The 21,667-nt window shown below is 25.6% G+C and overlaps 1 protein-coding gene across 2 annotated transcripts; it reads left to right on the plus strand.

Moving 5' to 3' along the window:
• Window positions 1-8,517: 8,517 nt before the first annotated feature.
• On the plus strand, window positions 8,518-21,389 carry LOC114130341 (pancreatic lipase-related protein 2-like). Of its 2 annotated transcripts, none has more exons than XM_027995300.2 (7): window positions 8,518-8,784; window positions 10,729-10,885; window positions 11,709-11,848; window positions 19,018-19,281; window positions 19,946-20,131; window positions 20,490-20,655; window positions 21,075-21,389. In XM_027995300.2, exons 1-7 carry the CDS (start codon window positions 8,775-8,777, stop codon window positions 21,142-21,144), a joined length of 993 nt encoding a protein of 330 aa, XP_027851101.2. In that variant the 5' UTR covers window positions 8,518-8,774; the 3' UTR covers window positions 21,145-21,389. The 2 variants fall into 2 exon arrangements, with proteins under 2 accessions (XP_027851101.2, XP_050055016.1); XM_050199059.1 differs by lacking the exon at window positions 8,518-8,784 and adding an exon at window positions 9,680-9,707.
• Window positions 21,390-21,667: the final 278 nt, after the last annotated feature.

Below are 21,667 nucleotides of genomic sequence, written 5' to 3' on the forward strand. Positions count from 1 at the left end.
GCAGTTCGATCTGGTGTAAATGAAAAATAATTTAGACGTATCCATTAAATTATGTATTATATATTATTACTATTATGGATATTATAGTAAAAATATAATAAAATATAGTAAATGTAGCAAATATAGTAATAATTGATAATATTTTATTTACATACGATTAACGGGATAATAAGGAATAACAGACAGAGAGATAAGTTATCTAACAGAAATATTACTGACAGAGGCATCTTTTCGTTGCGAACAGTAGACACTCGTACACTATACAGGGTTTTTATCGTTTTTCTATATTAACTTTACTAGAAAAACACATCGGTCCATACTGTAAATATAATAATAATAATAATAATATATTGTCACGAGCTGTGTGTCTATGTAGTTTAACCGAATTCGCAAGCCGAGTTGTGATTTTTTTTTTCTTGAAACGTCTCCAAAACCTTATTAGTATGGATTGGTTTACTCACTCTCGTAAGTCGTCGGAATAAACATTTGCGGAATAGCAGAATAGGCGAATCGGCCTCCGAGATTTTGAATTGAAGTCACGTGTGGCAAAAGACAACTCGACAGACTTAATGTTATATTATTATATTATATATATATTCTCTCGGGGCAATAATCCAGTTCGTCTAACAGAAAACTATCATACCACTGCCGTCAGTGTAAGCCAGCACACCGCCACGCCAACGTTCCACCTGCAATATATAGATAGGTAGCTATCTATACGAGTTTTACAAGACCACTAATTATGCGATATTCATGCCTATAACGTGTTTTTTTTTAAATTGTATTTATTTTAAATAACGATACTTCAACGAATTAACGTTTGTTTAGTTGTCAAATTACATTTAAACACTGCTAAGGTGAGCTAGAACGTGTGAAATAGAATCAACTCGAACGAGTTATGTGCGTATACAAAATTACAAACCAAATGACAATTAGTACCTATAACTTGCTATGGTCTATCCTATGAATCAGCAGTTATTATTTTTAATACACGATCGCTTTAAGCGATATGACTGAAAACTACTGGGGTATTATACATCTGTGTAAGTATACTTCGTGAAAATAGCGAGTATAACTCGAGTCTTTGAACTCAAAATTGGTTTTGATATTACCCATATTTGTTTGTACATTTAAGAGACATTATAGATGTTTAATAGTAGTAGATATATTCATTAAGACTTTAACTAATATCGCGTTGATCCCTCAATATAGGCTCACATTCAAAACATCAAGTAATTATGGCTTGATGCGAAGACAAAAATAATAAAAATAGTGAGAGGTATTAACACATAACTGCTTTAATCCCATCTTGAATATTATTGGAAGATTGCACAATATGCTAGAAAAGCTTGTATTATTCATTGCATTTTTTAGGAACATTAAAGCAGTTTTTATCTTTAAGGTTTTATTTTTTGATTAAGTTTTTTTTATTTTTTTGGAACTACATATTTGATTATTCTTAGTATATTTTACTAGTTGCATTATAGTATACTATGTGGTCTACACAATATTATTTATTATGTAGTAAAATATTTAAGTAGGAACATGTAGTTCGTCGTATAAAGATTAATTAAAACTTAAAAGTATGAATTATCAATGGGTGCTATTAAAAATAATAAAAAAAACCTTGAATTTCTTATAGTGAACTTGTATATTAGGTATGTATACTAAATAATGGCTATCAGTCGTAGTGATCGAGGAGCTGGTAAGTGTTATCATAATATCAAGTTTTTAGTTACTCATTTAATAATGAACTCTGGATAATTTCGCGATACCTAAGCTAATTATTAAGATAGATTTATGATAAATATCTCATTATTATTATTTTATACACTATAATTGTTATACATTATTAACTGTAAAATTGTTATAATTCATTATGTTCATAACAATATTATAGGTATTAACAATGTAGGTATAATAATATACAGCGCTTTACATTTACTTAATAATTATTTGTTCAGCAGATTTTTTCCAAATATTAAGATTTTTTTTTCTCTTATTAGATGATAACTAGTTATATTGTTTTTGTTAATATTTTTATATTTTACTAATCGTAAATAGAAAACTACGATATACATTTTTGAAAGTGATCACCGACCGCTCATGTCCAAAATAAAATTCTAAAATTTTAGAATAGGTACATCATTGCTGAAGACTTATAATAACAACAAAATATGATTTATGTATTTTGCAAAACGATATTTTGTTCTGTTCGTGTATTCTATTATTTGTATTTCAATGAACGTAATAATAAAAATTCAAAACAGTAACTCATTGGGGCCTCACCTCCATACACGTTCTGTTGTACAGCTCGTTCGATTACGGTCGATGGCCGCCGACGATGATTCATCGATGATAAATTAAAAATCGACAACACACCTCTCTATAATAATATTGCTTATAATAATAATATAACATCTGTCTGAACTCCGGGCCGCCAATTCAGCACGTATCCTGTACACCGGCAGCTGATGACGTCCGTTCGGAATTTTCGTTTTATATTTTTATCCTGACCTCGGTATAATTTTATGCTGTAAAAATATTTCTTATATTAATACTATATTATTTTTGTTCCGTCTACAATTTATACTACAAATACTAAGATGCAGTTTCCAAAAATCAAAATGCGTACATTATAGTTGAAAACTTAAGGATTACGGATTTTACGATTTTTTTTTTTTTTTAGAACGTGACGTAAATAGTAGGAATCTACAGGACCAAGCTATTTTTCTCAAAAATGAGTTACTGTTTTTCAAAAAAATAAAAATAAAATAAATCTTGACCATTCACCTCCATTTTCCATTTTTCTTTATTAACGAATTAATAATAAAAATAATGTTTATGTTTCATACAAATAAAATAAATAATTGCGTAATTCGTCAACAACTGTTTGTTTAGTTTTATTTGTATACATTATTGTTTAGAAAGTAGTTAAACAACATCGCCAACGTGATAATCCAGATTCTGATTTTAGTTTATACGCTAAAAAATATTTGTAATTTTTGTGAATTGGTAAAGGTTTTTCATGTTAACTTTTCATGAATATAACTTTTTCAGACATGTTAAAAATTAAAATTTGAGAGAAATACAATAACCATATTAACAATATTCAACACGATAGTCACTAGTCGCTGTACAATTCTCTATTAAAAATATAGTGAAATACCTAAGATATAAAACATTCGTATTTATTTCGTATGTCTTGTATTTGTTCAGCGGCTTAAATACGATTTTTTTTCTGAGGGGAGGGGGGGGGGTTAAGTTTATTTATGATACAAATTACAAGTCATTAGTTAAACTAAACGTCATTTTTATTTTGTTCTAACCAATATAAAATTTTTTTTTGGGGGGGGGGATGGGTGGGGGTTGGAAACCTCTTACACTCTTCCCGTAACTACGTCACTGTATTTGTTTGTTTCTCATAAGTCTGTATGTAACCATAAGAACTATCAAAATTATTGGTAATAATTATCACTGATAACTTTACTGGTACACAATACAACTTATGTACATTGTACGTATATTATTTTATTTTATTTTTACAATTTAACGGCTATTAAACCCTTTATTACATTTAAGCACATTACAATTTAATTTAAATTTAAAAATAATAAAATATTAATTTAATATAAACATAATACATAAGAACTAAAATTTGTTTAAAAAAATACAAAAGGTGGATTCCCATTGGTATTAAACATAATATGCCTCAATGCCTCATTGCCCATTGGTTTGTTTGACAGATAGTTGGTGTTGCGAGAAGGCACAACGAATGAAGCATGTAACCTAATCTTGGAGGAACTTTAAAGTTCAATGGGGTCAAGTGGTAGGGAGAAGTGGCATTACCGTTTATTAAATCATGCAAGAAATTAAGTTCTAACGTTTTTCCTGCGATCAGATAGTGAGTTAAGGTTAAGGAGATCGGCAATTGGCATATAACCATGAGACTGATGTGGAACATTTGCTAAAAAACGCGTGAAACGTAAAAATTTCCGTTATACTCTTTCAATTAAATAAGATTCGTAAGTAATATGAGGATTTTAAACAACAGAGCCATACTCAAGACCAGGGTGATCTAACGCACATTTGGGTGTTATAATTGAATTTTTAAGTATTTATTTTTATACCCGTGTTATACACGTTTTGTACGTGTATTAATTGAGTTCAATCGAACTTATAATGTAACGATGTTATCGACTTTTCCTTGCTCGCTTTGTAGTACGGTCTACAACACTAGTGCCGGTTTAACTTTATATATTTGAAAAAAATGAACATAATTTTAGTCAAAAAAAAAAAAGTTTGAAGAAAAATGAAATCAAACATTTTTGGAAATGATGGACGGTGGAAGAAAACGGTATCTCGTTTTTGAAGAAAATTAACTCAGCCGGCACGTGGTAGGTTAGGACGTTAGGTATCTACATACTTAGCTTAAACATTGTGAGTGTTTTACTCGTCTGTTTAAATTATTTTAAAATATATAATAAATTTGGTTGAATTATTTTTACTGTTGTTGACACGGATATGTGTGACATGGGGCAACAATTAAAAATAATTTACACGGGCATTAAACAATAAACATAATGCACAGTGTGTGCTAACTACATCGTACATACACAGACGACAAATTTTATGTAAACACGGTAATTATCGTTGTAAAACATACTAATATTATACATATTATATTATGGTCTCTAGGCGTAGAAGTTTATTATGAATGTTTAATAATTATAATTTTATTTAATGATTCAGCACCTACTGTTTTTAATTACAAATATAAAATTATAATAATAATATTAATATTATTTTTAATATTGTTATTATTACAATATTAGTTATTGTAATATTAAAATGTATACATTAATATTATGAATTTTTTTTTTATTGTAGTCCTTTTACCACTCTTATACTGGTGATACTGTATACGAATATTGTTTTTCAAACTCTACAAACACAGCTTAACAAGATGGTTCAAAATTTCCTTACACATTTCGTGTCGAAAAAGAATGCAACACAATTTCAGGTTAAGCTCGTATATAACAGCCGTGACCATACAGTAGGATGACGTGAAGCGATGTGCCCTCTATTATACTATAATATTATTACTATCATATATTAATATTATTGTATAATATACACTGAAACTATATTAACCCATGTATTATATTTAGGTAGGTATTTATGCTTTAAAATATTGCCAGTACCGTTTGACAATATGATTGGTGATTTACTATACAGTATAATGTAAGATATGCAAGCATAAATCATCGTTCTCATAGTATCTCGAGAAGACGATATTTATTTCTAGGTGCAAACACTACAAACATTGTCTACAATCTCTCTTTCTCTCTCTCTCTCTTTCTCTCTAACCTTACCATTGTATCTACAGTTTTATAAACTCGTCGTACATAGAGACATAATTTATATATTATTATATTATGTGCAATATAAAATGGTAATTTATGAACTTAATATTGTTAAAAATATTGAAATATGTAAAAAAATTGATAAATTGTACAATGGTATTAAGTATTAATAGTTGTCAAATTAACATTGAGTAAAAGTGATGCATCCACTAGTTTTGAAATGTACGTGTCATAAAACTTTAGAACTTTTTTTATTTTTTTTTAACATTTAATTTAATTTTTAAATAAACGAATGGTAATAATTTATAATTGAATGTTTAATAGATTTAAAACATTTTCTTTAAGATACACCCACTAGTTTAATATTATGAGTTGAAATTAAAATACGCAATTTTTGATTTTATAGGTAATAGTTATAATATGCAAAGATATTTTAAATAATTAATCATATTATTAATATATAATATGAGACAATTTGTGAACACATTATTACATTACTAAACTAAATTTTTTTTCAAAATACAAAATACTGCCAATACAAATTCATATACCTATATTTGATAACTGTCATTAATGTTATAATAATATAATATAATCCATCGAAAGTATTAAAATAGTTTTATACATCAATTGAGTTTTGTAATAATTTTATTTACCAACTCCAGGATTACAATAAATGATATTAAGACAAAATCCAGAACATGTATTGTTTTATAATTTATTCACGAAAGTTTTTGTACAAAACCTAGAGTTTAGGTTGACGGATTTATTTTTGTATTTATTTCAACACGTCAAATTATATTAGTTTTCAGTTATATTATTATTATATTTATAATGTATCTGTTCACGAGGTATGTTATATAGGCAACTTATCTTACATGAATCATTTGTAAAATTATTAGCGCGGTGTCAGAGTCAAGATACTGTAAGGCTGTTATAAATAAGTTAAAAATATTTGTTTTTTTGGCTTCATGCTTTAAGTAATCAAACATAAATTTGTGTAGCTATTTTCGTATAAATAATAATATATGAGTATACATATTTAAGTATAAGTATCAAATCATGTTTATAGTTTATCCACATAACTGCGTAGTGTATATTTACTAGAATTTATTTTAAACAATCATACTCCAGCATCAATTTAAAATTAAAAATACTTAATATAAGATGTTTTATGTATTATTCATAAATTGAAAAAACGTTTGTTGAAATATTTATAAATTATTACTATATTATAATTTATAATATATTATACAATATTCTATACACCAATCTTCTGTTTCTCAAAATATATTTTCAATCATAATTTAAAGCTATATAAAAAATTTTTTTTTGATTAGAACAATATATATACTTGTATATATTGTTATAATATAATAATAATATCGTTAACATTTTTGTGTTTACATTTTTGAACAACAACGTACAATTTTAAGTTCATAATCCAAAACAAAATATTTTTCTTAAAAATTTCAAAAAAAAAGTTGAATTTTGGAAGTTCTATGTATAGTCGAAATCTTGTTTGAATTTATCTAGATCTAAATAATAACATATAGACCGTGTGTCTTTTTGAACGGAGGGGTTAAATGACTGCTATTCAATAAAAAGTCATAGCAACGGAACTGAATATCTGAGTATGCATAGACGCATAGTAGGTATAACTAAAAGATGTTTATAGTATTTATACATGTATTAAATAATATTTTTTATAGATCCATCAGTAGATACGTAAGAAATACAATAAGGATTGTACTGATTGTAGTATATTATTATATACTAATTATTATGTTATGATAAAAAATAATATATATATTAGTAGAATGTTATAAAACAGTATTTGTCTTATATTATATTAATCTATGTTTATCAAAACCCACGGTGAAGCATATTATTATCTTATTATAATAACATTTTTTTACTATTATTATTGTATATTACATTATAATCCTTTGTTATAATATGTTTTGTATTACAAATACATAATATACCTAATATGATTAACTAAATCGTACGGAAACTATTGGTTAAAATTATGTTTTCTATACGAAGTTTAATCTGATATTATTTCAACAGCAATCATCGTCTGGCAAGAGATAAATAATTAGATAAATAATTACTTACTTTGGATGCAGGCCATCAACATCAAATCACGTAGCTAGTGTTAAAAAGAATTATTTAGGTTTTATATTTTATAAGACGCGTAGAATGAACTATACATAAATAATAAAAATCAATTGATTTGTATACAGAATACAGATACTATTGACTTTGGTATATCAGTTAAAAATAATAAAAAAAAACTTCAATTAATACTAAGATTTGCTTCATAGTAATAAAATTAGAAAGGCTATTGAACGAAAGTTTATATGATATTCTATTAGTTTTTCAATTTTAATACTGTACCTATAGGTAAATGTAAACATAATATTTAATTAATATGAATTGGTATTTTATCTATAATTTACGTATCATACTACTTTTCTTTTATATTTTTATTATTTGTTCATTGAATATAATATTATGGCCATGAATTGGTAATGACTATTTAAGTATTTATTTATATACATTAAATATTTTGACATATTTTTATAGTTGATAATTGTACGTTATTAATACGCAATTGAACACGTAATTTTAGTTCATTTGCTGTTCTACGTATAATAGTACTATTGATATACAAACAAAATGTACTTCGTTTTTGCAGCTTTTAAATTATAATAATTTATCTCTATTTACATGTATGTGAAAAAATTAAGAGTATTGGAACTTTTATAATAATTTTTCTAGTTATGCAATTAAAAAATAGCATATGATACGCCATGTACAGTTTATATTTTGAGCATAAAAATCATAGAGACTGATTATTTAATCGTACTTATATGAAATATACAATTTTTTAACAAGACATTATGATTTTTTTTTTTTTGGCATTCGACAAGAGACAAAAGTTTCTACCACTTATAATAACATTATTGAACAGACAATAGAAGTGATGAGTTTTGATAAAGTAATTAATTCTATATTTAAATGTGTACTGATAAAAACAAAAATTACTACTACGATAATCGACATTCTATTTTTACTGCTATGATGTGCCCCTTCTCGAGACTGCTTAGAACGACATTATGTGTATATATAATAGTAGTATACGCTGTATATATATAGTTGTCCGCAGAACGTTGCCGTGTTTATAACCGTGTCGCGTGTAATCCACAACAGTACGATAAAAGTTCTACAGGACCGACTTACCGTGTTTTCTCAAAAAAGTCATTTTTTATATTCGAATATTTACGACGTAGTGCTAGATGTGCATAATGTTATAATAGCTATAATGCATTGTTATAAAATTATTGGCTAACATAGATCAATATTCATCATTTATCACACATTGTCTAATACTCTAATTTGATGGTTTTAAGTATGTATTAAATAAATTTAAATATAATTTAAGTTTTGTAGAAATAGTTACTTGTGATGGGATCGATTTGTTTTATTATACTACCTATCTGTAGTGTAATGGACATAATATAGTCCAAAAATTCACAAAATATGCCAGCACTTCTGCATTGAACTTTTTAATTATTGATAAAAAAATTAAAATAAATGGCATCTTAAATAAGAATCAAATTTCATTATACACGCAAAATATCTAAGATCTATGTCAGTATATACGAGTGTACGCTTAAACGCTCATTCAATCACTGGCCACTTCAGCAGTGTTTTGAGTCTTTCAAATAATAATACTGTATAAAAACTGATTATTATTTTGATAGATATTATTTTAAAGAAAATATTTTAAAAAAAAAGAAATAGTAATATCTATGGCTCAAAAACCAAAAAATGTATTAAAGTAAAACAAAAAATTACAAATTTGTCTATGGTGTTATACAAAATACAATTTTTTTTGTATATTTTTTTTTTAAATTGGACAAAAGAAATATTATGTAAATATTCTCTGCCTTGATGAAAATGATAATGACTATTATCGTTATTATTAATATTTATACATAGGATTTACTTCAAATCGTGTTTGAGTAGATAATTTTACTGGTATAAGTGTACATTTTTTTTTATCGTAGACATAATCTAAATGTACCTAATTATTTATATCCTATACATATTATGATAATTCGGTAAAAATTAGTTTTAATTGTTTTAAGAGTTGAATTTCTGTATTATAATAATGTATTAATACTATTATGCAGGTGCATGCTGTTTTCAAACGACGTTTAAAATGATATTTTGCAGATATTAAATTTGATATAATGTTAAAATAATACTTATATTACCTTAAAACAATAAAATATGTATTGGTAGTTTGTTAGAAAATGTTCAATATAGGTAATATATTTTGATTTTAATATTTCTTTTAAATTATTCCCACGAATTAAAAAAAGTATATATTATCGCAAAAAATGTTCGTACCTTTCATACTTTTCAATTTATTATTGTGAGCAGTTGTCAGATTTAATCTGAATAATATATTTAACAACGGTAAAAAAAGTTTAACAATATTATTGAGTGGAGTTTTTCAGAATATAAAGCTTATACGAAATTGTTATTTCTAAAAAACTTGTAGTGCCAATGTTTGTTGTGGCATTTAAATATTATTGTTATATCATGTGAATTCTCTTTTTATTTTCACTTTTGTGTGAATATTTTTGGACTTTCGCAAGTAAAATAAAATAATTACGTTATTGTAACTACCTTGTTATCATAATTAGGTTATTGAATTCATTGCTCCCTTTTTAATTTTATTTACAATTACGCCTCTTTTTTATTGTTATAAGTGCATAATAATTATCATAAAAATAAATACAGGTATCTATGTGAAATATTTGAATAAGTGTGTAAACATTAAACTACCACATATTTTCATATTAATTGACTATTTGATTCAGTATTGGAGGTTATAATAATTAATTTATATAATCTAAATAATAGAAGAAAATAATGGTGATGGACAAATTAAATGCATAAAATAATTAATAACCTTTAAAATATCGTTTAATTCTAACCCTAATAATAGGTTTTAATACAATATGTCCGCAATAATAATATTTTTTTTGATAGATTATTTGGATTTAAATATAATATACATAATATTAGGGTATCAACAATTATTTTATTTCTGTATATTTAAAATTTAAAATTCGAAATGACTGAATAAAATTGGTGACGGAATGTAAACAATATAATTTATCGTCCTAAAATCTTAAAGTAACATCTGATATTTAATCGACAGTTTGGTTTTTGTAATTTATTGTCGTGTTTTGAATATTTTAAATTTAATTCTTTCTATTGATAGTTGTTTGACGAATTCGTAAAAATAAAGTAATATAATTATTTTATTTTATTGTAGCAATGTATAGAACGGTCGTAGTGTGTCTTGTGTGGGCGTTGGGATTTTCGAGCACGCAGTGTGTTGAAAATGAAAACCACCAGAAAATCGGCCCATGTACGTTTATCGTCCATCCCGTGTGTCCCGATAATTCGATCAAATTGTATTTGTATACCAGGTGACTATTATATAAGCAATAAAATAAATTATTGTTTTTATTAATAAATACAATAATACCGTCAATATGATATAGTTATAAATGTAACTGCAATTAAGAGAAGTTTAACTTTAAGATTTAGAGCGAAGCTATAAATGTAGTGGTATAATAAAGAAGCGTGGCTTTTTAAATCTAACTTATATTTTTTATTTTATGCATGTCATTACTTTTTGGGTCAGAGAAGTAATGCTTCAATCTTCAACGTTAGGGGGGGGTCTCACAAACAATTAAATTGGGTCTAGTTGGTATTTTGTAGGTGAAAGGTAGACATTCCTTTTCAAAATAATCTTGAATAACTAATAAAACATAATATAATATATTGTAAATAATAACACTTTTTAACAAAATAAAGTTTGTTTTTTAATGGATTAAAAATGAATGACTGTAAAAATTGTTAGATTATTTAAAAATTATCAATTTATTACCTTTAGATATAGAATATATTTTAAAATGTTTAATATTCCTGCATATATAATTTTTTTTCTAGATTTCGTCGGTAAACCGCATATTGATAGGATAATTTATTGTATCACGTAGGAACGTCAATTTTAATAATTAAATTTAATATCGTAATAATATGTACTTACTTCCTTGTTTCTATACAGAGTTATATCTATATGATATTTTATTATTTTCGATAGTTTCTTGTTAATTATATATGCATAATATGTGCTAAACAACACAATTAATTTTTGCGTATTTCACGCAAAATTATTATGATAAAGTATTATTAATGCAAAATAATAAACGTTTTATCGGGTAATCAAAACTTATTTTACGGCAGAGAGAACCGAAACGATCCTCAATTGGTCACGATGGAAAATATTACCGAGTCATACTATGTGAAGACCCTCGCAAATAAGTTAATCTTACATGGATTCAATAGTAATATGAACCTGGACGTACTTCAAACCATAAAAGACGGTAAATATTTTGTTTTCGGTTTTTTTTTTTTTTTTGAATTTTTTATAATATAATATTAATGCTGATTTAACAAGTAATATTAAAACATAACATATTATGCCGCTGTTACAAAAAAGTAATTCCAGTATGCCACATCACTAAATCATTTTTATAATGATATTTATCAAAACAATCAAACCACACACCGGTGTGTGTAATTATAATATTATTTACCCATATATTACATGCGCACTTCTTGTTTCAAACGAACTCGTATTATAATATCCGGTAAGTATGGATTTTTCAATACATCATATTATATGGATATATAATCAGTTTACAATATATTTATATACAATGTGTGCTATAGTATACTATTATTAGTATAATAAAAAATATACAAAATAAATAAAAATATATAGGTAATGTGGTTTTGCCATGCTACACGATATTATTATCATTAATTATTATAAAAATAATTCATAGACGAATTTTTAATTTGTGCAGCAATAAAATCGTTAATTCCTACAAATTGACACATTATCGCATATTCTGCGTGCATGTAAAAATCAGTAGATGATTCACTTTATCGACACAGTTATTAACTAGCACTATAAACTATACAAAGAGTAATTGTATAACATATTTAGATGTATAATTTTTAAATTAAGCCCAAGTTAGAAATAAATTATATATCAAATTATATTATAATTTACAGTGTTAAGTTAAAATGTACACAAATAAAAATTAAAGATTGGTTTTGTGCTTTTTTTAGTTGAATGCATATTGCTGTAAGACTGTCTTAAAATAAAACTATTTCATATAATATGCCGTTTTCCACTAACTGATTAAGCGGGAACGATACAATGTTTAACCGAATGGCTATTGGCCACTTCAAAATACTACCTTAAAATAGGTAATAATTGCTGTGTTATTTCTAATAATTTTACCTTGTGACACTTCCCATATATTTTATATAGTGTAAAAATATAAATTATTGTATTTTTCATTAAATTTTGACCAAAAATATGTTAAATATAGGTACCCCGTAAAATAAAAAAAAACCTAAATAAGCCAACATATGCAAAATGAAACATATAACTACTTAACCATGGTACCTTGGAATGGATTTCTATGTCATCTAGCATTACAACTTACAAGTTATTAAGTATTTCTTATTTTATTTTTCTGATAGTGAGATATTTATGTTTTTAACGGTGATCTTTATATTTCTAAAGTTGTATATAACTCCAGTTGATTTGCCATTGATCTTATTATTTTGTTTTTGATAATATTCATTTTATCTGAAGTTCTTATTAACTTTATTGTTGTGCAATGAGTTGAGATAAGGAAGCTTCGTTTGCTATTAATAGTCTGTGATGTAGTTTTCTAGTGTCAGAACTTGAGAATGAACTCATCACACGAGTTGTATTCGCCCATCAATTGTTGATATTAGTTATATTAGGATTGGGTATTCATAATTTATTCAATATCACTCAAAAAATGATTAAATTCCATACTAAGAATTGAGTTAATATAATATTTTCACACTTGTACCAATATTTAAATAATGATGAATGCCGAAACGGATGATTACAATGTTATATCGTCAAAAAAGTTTTCTATATTAAACTCTTAATTACATTTGATAAGAAGTGCCCCTCAAACAAATGACAAGTATGTGACATAAGCACACTACTAATTTGTTTAAGACAAGTCATCCGATATTCGTAGTATTACAATTATACTCTAAATTATCAATTATTATATTATAACAGTCACTTGAACTTTACGGGATTTAGAAATATTGGTACTATTGCAATTATTTTATATACCCAATAAACTTTTTTTCGCTCAAAAGTCGTATGAAATCTTGGTCACTTGAGTTGTTTATCAATACATATAAAATAAAATAATATGATTTATAAATGACTGTTTTTTATTTGGTTATTCTGAAAATAGGTATTATTAAAAGTGTAACTTTAATATTTTGTATTTTATTTTTTTTATAGGTTTAATTATTTTTTAAATTATCTATTATATTTTTAATAAGATATAATAATATATTCTAGTATTAAACATTTCAGTCTATCAAAACATGATTTTTATTTAAATATTACAAATTTTACTATCTAAAATTATTTCACAGTAGTTAGTTCTTCTAGGAAATAATATTAATATACCTATAGAAATATTTTATTTTCATTCTCAGTAGAAACCGTATAAAATTGTTAACGTTTCATACTATAAAACTATGAGTGCTATTGAACCGATTGACATTGATAGATTGAAATACTTGTGTTTAAAAATCAATGATTTCGATTAAAGTTGAATTAATTTATTTTAATATATTTATAAAAATGTAACAATATATATATATATATATGTACTATGTATATATATTTCAGAAGGTGAATAATATTTATATTTGTATATAATATAATAAATACGTATTCCTATATATTATTTTAAGTTTATTTCGGTTTCAAAGAAATCCATTGAAAACATTCGAGAACGACACTACAAAAACTATTAGAAATTTTCGAATTATTATAATAAAGCAAAAGGTTATTTCTACATGGAACACTATTATTAGAACAAAATAATATACTCAATCAGTTAACTAAATTTAATTTGGCTTATCGTAATGTGTACTACAATAATACCACACAGTAGATACACGTATTATATTATTGTGTTTTTAAATATAAAAATTGCAGAGTGCCCATCGTAGTCAATTGGTCTTATTACATCTCATTTCATCGTTTAAGAACAAGTATGGAAAAACTAAGTTTTTTCAACTTTCTAGGAAATATAAAAAACTAATTTATTGTTAGAAATATCGAAAGTTTTAATGTTTCAATGAAAATGTTTACAAAAAAAAATCATTTTTATTTCAAATTCATGAGGATGGCATTGGTTTTATAACATTTACGTTATAGATATAGGGTATTATATATTTATATCTGAGATTTTTCATTATTTAGGTTACGCCATTTTTACCGAAAATAAATTATTCCTAAATATTCATGCGATGGACTCGATAATGTAATATTTGAACTTAAGATATTTGCAATATTTTTATCAAAAATTATTTTTTTTTCTAAAGACTCATGAGCTTGGCCATGCTAGTCTAATATTTGTACATAATATAGGCTACAGTGATAAACGATTTTAGATAAGACATGATGACATTTTGATTTTTTTAAGTGACATATTGTTTTAACCTCAAAACTAATATCATAATCTCTCGCGCGTCTTAAAAACTTGAATCCATTGATATAAAATGGAAATTTGAATTTTTTGAGATTAGCCATGATAGTTTTTAAGCGACAATATTATGTGATTACAAACTTCTCAAAATTAATAGAGGTAATTTTGTAGAAACACTGATATGATATATAACATTATAGATATATATTGGCTGCTTCTATCAGAATTTGTTATCGTCAATATTTACAGTGCGTGTAAAATCAAAACGGTTCATATTGTCTTCAGAATACATTTTGCTTGTGATAGTCTACTCGTATGTAGGTAATACAAAACAATGTTCAATACTTCTATAGAAAATAATTGAAGTAGATCTGTTTAAAATGATTGGTTCTGTCTAGTATGTAACATGATTAAACGTTATGATGTAATCTATGCTGTATACTGAACGAACATAATGTTAATTTTATTTACCCCCTCGCTAAATTTATACAGACATCTTGTCCTCGAAATAGCATAATGATAATGCATTATTTAATATTAGCACAAACATTACTTGTAACAAACAGTTAAAGACTATATAAGAAACTAAAATACTTAATAAAAAATATTAAATGACTATCAAATTTGAAAAATAAGCAAATAAATATTTTATAAATAGAATATACTACAAAATTAAAATTCAAGTTATTTTTAACTTGAAAAGAGTTTTTTTTTTTTTTATTAAATATTAATGTCCTTTATTTGTGCAATCTATATAATTCAAACTGCATAACATTGCACTACATTTTAAACATTTTTTAGTGCTACTACTACCTAGTTTTATGGTTTCACCTATTAAGGCTTTAATGACCATCTATTCCTCATACTGCAGTTTTGCTTAGAGCTATTTTCTTATCTTTAATTTGTTTCATGATTTTCTTCAGTTCTATACATTTGTTGTTGCATGGAGGGTTTTGTGTTGTTATATTATAGGTATTGTGTTAAAATGTCATATTCTATACCTGATTAAACATTCACATATCTATTATTTGTTTCATATTCACTTGTCTTATTACTGGAAGTTATTGAATGTAGTTCACGTTGATATCAATGAATTGAACATTATTTTCTCCTAAACTGGTTGAATATTGACGTAAATAACCGGGAATATCTACATTTACAATATTTGCCAACTTTTAGATAAATTACATTTTTCAACATGTTTACATCATTCACCAAAACATATACATTATATAAAAGTGTTCCTTTTTTTAACTAATTGAATTTATTAATGATTAATCGATTATCTTATAAATTCTTAAATTCATATGTATAAAAAAAAAATATATATATAGGTATACATGATGTGTATAACTTAAACAATACAAAGATACGTAATTCTTTATATTTAATAGTAAAAGTATATAAGCATAAACGATAATAGTACAATATTGTACATTATTATAACTTTTTTCCTTACGAATATTTTCATATTAATATAATACGATAATTAAGTAATATTATATACTCAATCTTTATTTAATTTAGTAATATGAGTACAAGCAATTTGTATTTTAATTTCTGAGTGTTAATTAATTAAATTATGCAATTATTAATATTCATGATATGCAATAGTAACGTTTGTATACTGAATGAGTTTTAACTACTGAAGCAAGAGCATTGTCGGATATGTTATTATTATATAATATTTTGATACGAATTATAGATGCAAGCGAATTGATGATAACTTGAAACGTTTTAAATTAAAAACCAGGTTTATACATTTAAATTAACATTTTTAATGAAATTATTAAAATATTGTCTATTTCATTTTGCTGAGAATAAAAAAGTGACAATTCAATAACTGGAAAAAAATATCATAAGCGTTACTTAATTTTCAAAATCTTTATGATTTCGTGAAATGGTATTATTAAATTTATTTTATGGTATTTATTTCTTATTAAAAAACACAGACATCGCAATTGGGTAGTATGACATTTTTAAAACATTACACTTTTGAGAATTAAATACTTTTATCATCATTTTTAAAATAGCATTTAGCTTTTAATAAAAATAATATAAAATAACTTCTTCCAATTTAACATTGTGTTTATAAATGTATTTTATTATTTTATACCACTATATCAAATTTAACAATTTATGAGTTTCTCGTTATTTATTTTTATTACAAAAGTAAATATTTAAATATAATACAAATATTTTTTTAATAAAACCATTTTAAACCATTAATTATCAAGTGAAAATAAAAATTTAATCGACTTTTCTTTGATGTATGATTATATCATTACAATACATTTTGATTTATATTATCTTGTTTCAATATATAATTTGGTAATTAATTATAATATAAATGTTAAATAAATTGCTAAAAATTTAATAGTTTACTATTATTATTGTTAATTTTACAATTATTATCATAATTCATAATTAATTGAATTTTAGATTTTTAGCAGAGCAATTATACGATTAATTTACAATATATTTTTATCTTTTCATTTTATATTTATGTTCAATGTGTTTTTTTTATTTTTTAAGAATAACTGTTAAAGTAAATAACTGTTAAACATTTGATAAAATGCTTTGGTTTTAAAAAAAAGGGAATAGTTTTGGAGAGGTACAATTTTTATAATTGGAATAAATAAACAAACAATTTTCTACAAAATGGATTTTTTTTTTTAAATGTCTTGAAAACGAATAATTGTAAACAGATAATATTAAATATTGTGTTAAATAAGTTGATATAATATGATATAAATATATACTATTATAATAATAAAATACTAATAATATATTAAATGAAATATATTTGAAGAAATGTATAACAAAGTACTATACTAGAAAAAGTAAAATAAATTACTTTAATAACAACAATAACTATATTATATATAAAATAAAAATATGTACACTGCCACTCAGTGATATAGGCAATATTAATAGTTTGTTTTCGCTCAAAATCGTTTTTCGACCCATTTGACACTTAAGTAGGACAACAAATTGCCCACTTACTTACGTTTTTCACATAGTTAATTTTATCTTCTTGTTATATTTTTATATAAATCATAACATATGTTTTGTAATTTTGTATATTAATTAATTATTTTAAATTATACATACATGATGATTCAGTTAACGCATAGGTCTATTTTCAGCAGTTTAAATAATAATTTACTATAAATCATAAAATTGCATTTTTTCTTCAAAACCAATTCTATAGTTGTCAAATTTTAGATATTGCTTCAACACTATATGAAATATATTTTTCATTAATTCGAAAAACGTTGAAACGTTTTGATATATGTATAATCAGTAGTTTAACATAACGTTAAAATTATACTTCTACTATAAATGGAAATCAAAACAAACAAATTAATATAATATAGGCAGACGCAGCTATGAGTTAAATTGAAAATTGAAATTCGTAAATAGTGTTGAACAGCGAACACGATAATGTACCTACCTATTATACATATTATACAGAACGGCGTTTTATAATTATGTAAAAACAAACTATACTATGATAAATAATTATTGCATTCAAAATTGATTCTGATTATTGAGTTTGATTTATCAAATTATTATCTATTGGATGTATTTAAAATGTTTATATTTGCATCCATAATAATATAACAAAATCATCAAGTTTTTTTATAATAAATTCAGATTCTATTACACTTTTCGGAAGTTCTTTCTCAGTAATTATTTGAGTAAATACTTAATCACTACTCTCCTTCGTTATTAATACCTTACTAAAAGTACCACATCATCAAAATACATTTTTAAAAGTATTGATTAGTTACTTATCGTAAAATTTATGTTGGGGAAAAAAAGTTTTTATTCAATAATTATAATTTTACTAATATTAGTTAAATAATAGGCACGAATTTTTTTTTCGTAATTTTGTCAGTGGGCGTTGTTTTGGTATTATATTACAAAATATGATTTATCATTATGAGACGATGTTTATTTTTTTTTTACAGAATACCTAATGCAGTCAGACATCAACGTCTGGATGATCGATTACAAAGACGTTAGTGCCGGGCCCCGTGAGTGTTATTTGGCTGCGGTGTACAACCTACCGGCTGTGGGAAAATGCGCTGCCTTGTTCGTGCGTAAAATCATTGAGCTGTCCGAGGTGGAAGTGCCTGAAGAGGCTATGCACGTGATAGGGTTTAGCTTAGGGGGCCAGTTGGCCAGTCAACTGGCCAAACATCTGAAGCCCATCAAATTGCCAAGGATCACGGGTGAGCTACAACATATTATTATAATATTATTATAACGATCGCATCGCAACGATACTTATTATATACAGCTGTTATAGAGTTTCATGTACATAAATCGAATGAGTAAAATCAAATACATAATTTGCGTTTTGAGAATTCAGAATTTTTAAGTGTACTCGTCTTAATATCAATCGCACACGATGTCGAATAAATGAACGTACGCAGTATCCGAAATTCAAGAATATCTCACTTAACAGCTGTACAATTAAGCATCATATAATATAATATATAATAATATGTTAATGGAAATTTAAACAACTGTCAGTTATCAAACACAAATAGGCTTATTGAGCCTAATAGAAAATATAATACTAAAAGTAATCATAATTTATAATAATAATAAGCTTAAGTAAATAACTCTACGGTATCAGATATTTGACCCAATCGATCTTGAATCATTCGACGTACATATTATTATTAGACTATTAGTGATACTTGTAAATAATACGTACGGCTATCAAAAAAACGTACTTGTATGTGAGTGCGTATTTGTGTAAATGTTTTGTGAACGGGTTATTTTTAAAGTATAAAAGTAATTCTTATCGTTACGCATGAATACGTTTGATTCATATCTATAATTTTAAATAACAAATATAGTAATCAATGTATAGTGCTTTGATTTCAGGACTAGATCCGGCTCTGCCGTTGTACTACAGCACGCACTTAAACAGTAGATTGAGTCGAAATGACGCCAAATTTGTGGACGTGATACACACGAACGCTTTGATCCAGGGCCAGTTGGCGCCATGCGGTGACGTAGACTTCTATGTCAACGGTGGATTAGCGCAACCTGGCTGCCACAACAGTTCAGGTGCGTGCATATATAATATTAAGAGAATGATTTGTTGGCGTTTTTTAAAATAAGTTTTACGCTAAGATACTATTTTGGATATCCTAGTATCTCTATAAATAATAGTGTTTTGATATTGGGCCGAAGAATGATTTTTTTTTTTAAAGTACATAATATTATTATCCATTTCCCACATTATATACTACTTATAATGTTTTTTCTCTTATACATTGGTTTAAATGTTATGATTTTACAAAAAAAAAAAACTTAAAATATGTTGGTATTGTTATTTATTATTCGAATACTTTTTTTTTTTTTTTAAACCTACATGGCATTTACATTTATTCTGTTTTTGTTTTTTTTTTGTATATTTTATCAGCACCGATCAATTGTGATCATCACATGGCCCCAACTTACTTCGGTGAGAGTATTAGATCAAAAACGGGATTCTGGTCGTGGCCGTGCCCGAGTGTATTCGATTACTTTTCTGGAAAATGTCCTCGTCAAGGGGATCACGAGCTGATGGGAGAGTGTGTGAACCATAGGTAAGCTCGCCGTTATTTTTACTTAATACTATTGTGATTTCTATTGATTTTATAATAATATTTATCAATAGCAATTGTCGGTCATCTTTGCGTTTTACACACATACAAAATCATAGTGTAGTTGCTATAATATAACATAGTATTTTTGACAATTGTCCGCCCTAAAGAGGACAGTAGATGTATAAATTGTACTTCTTGTTAGGACTTATATTTAATTGTTTTGAAATAATTCAAATGACTCAATAATTCGGGTACATCAGCTATAATAACAATAATAATTTCATATCCGACGACTGTGTTAAACGATAATATACAATTTTGAAAAGTTTATTATGGCAATACGATAATCGCTCGAATCGACTTGATTATTAAACGGGTTTTGTATAAGTGATTATTATTATTATTTTATTTTATCTTAGTGCCAGAGGTCAATATGTATTGCACACGAACAGTGAACCACCGTTCGCCCAAGGTGACTGGACACAGTGAACACCAGGAACTTCGAAGAAAAGTCATGTCCTGCGTCCTGCCACCCACCTACCACTGTTATTATAACGTTCAAATAAATCAAGAAATTCGCAACTCACACGCCACTAGAACACGAAAATAATTATTATACCGTTGTGTTTTCGTTGAATATTTTATCAACTATTGTTTTATTTTTTATTTTAATGTATACTCCAATAAGCTTAGAACGGGTAAAATACAATACAATATAACACTACAAATTATAATAGTGTTGTTTTGTTTCGTTTTGTTTTAAAACATGACAATAATATGGTACTATATATCGAACTAGTGATTGATAATGAATATACTATGGGGAATGTCAATGATAAGAAAACCTATCGTTATAGAGAATAAAAATGTTTGTAAATTTAAAACTAAGTCCTTCATAAGTTGAATATATATAAATTTAAAAATATCGAATGTATATAAATAATACATTTTTTTTAAATGTATGGTATACATAATTTGACATAAAGTTAAAAGTTTTAAAAAAATAAACTTT

Source organism: Aphis gossypii, chromosome 2 (genome assembly GCF_020184175.1).
Source record: "Aphis gossypii isolate Hap1 chromosome 2, ASM2018417v2, whole genome shotgun sequence".
Taxonomy (NCBI): Eukaryota; Metazoa; Arthropoda; class Insecta; order Hemiptera; family Aphididae; genus Aphis; species Aphis gossypii.

Coding starts and splice junctions, on each gene's coding strand:
- LOC114130341 (XM_050199059.1), top strand. Junction 10,886..11,708: donor AAATTGTATTTGTATACCAG/GTGACTATTATA, acceptor ATTTTACGGCAG/AGAGAACCGAAACGATCCTC. Junction 11,849..19,017: donor ACTTCAAACCATAAAAGACG/GTAAATATTTTG, acceptor TTTTTTTTACAG/AATACCTAATGCAGTCAGAC.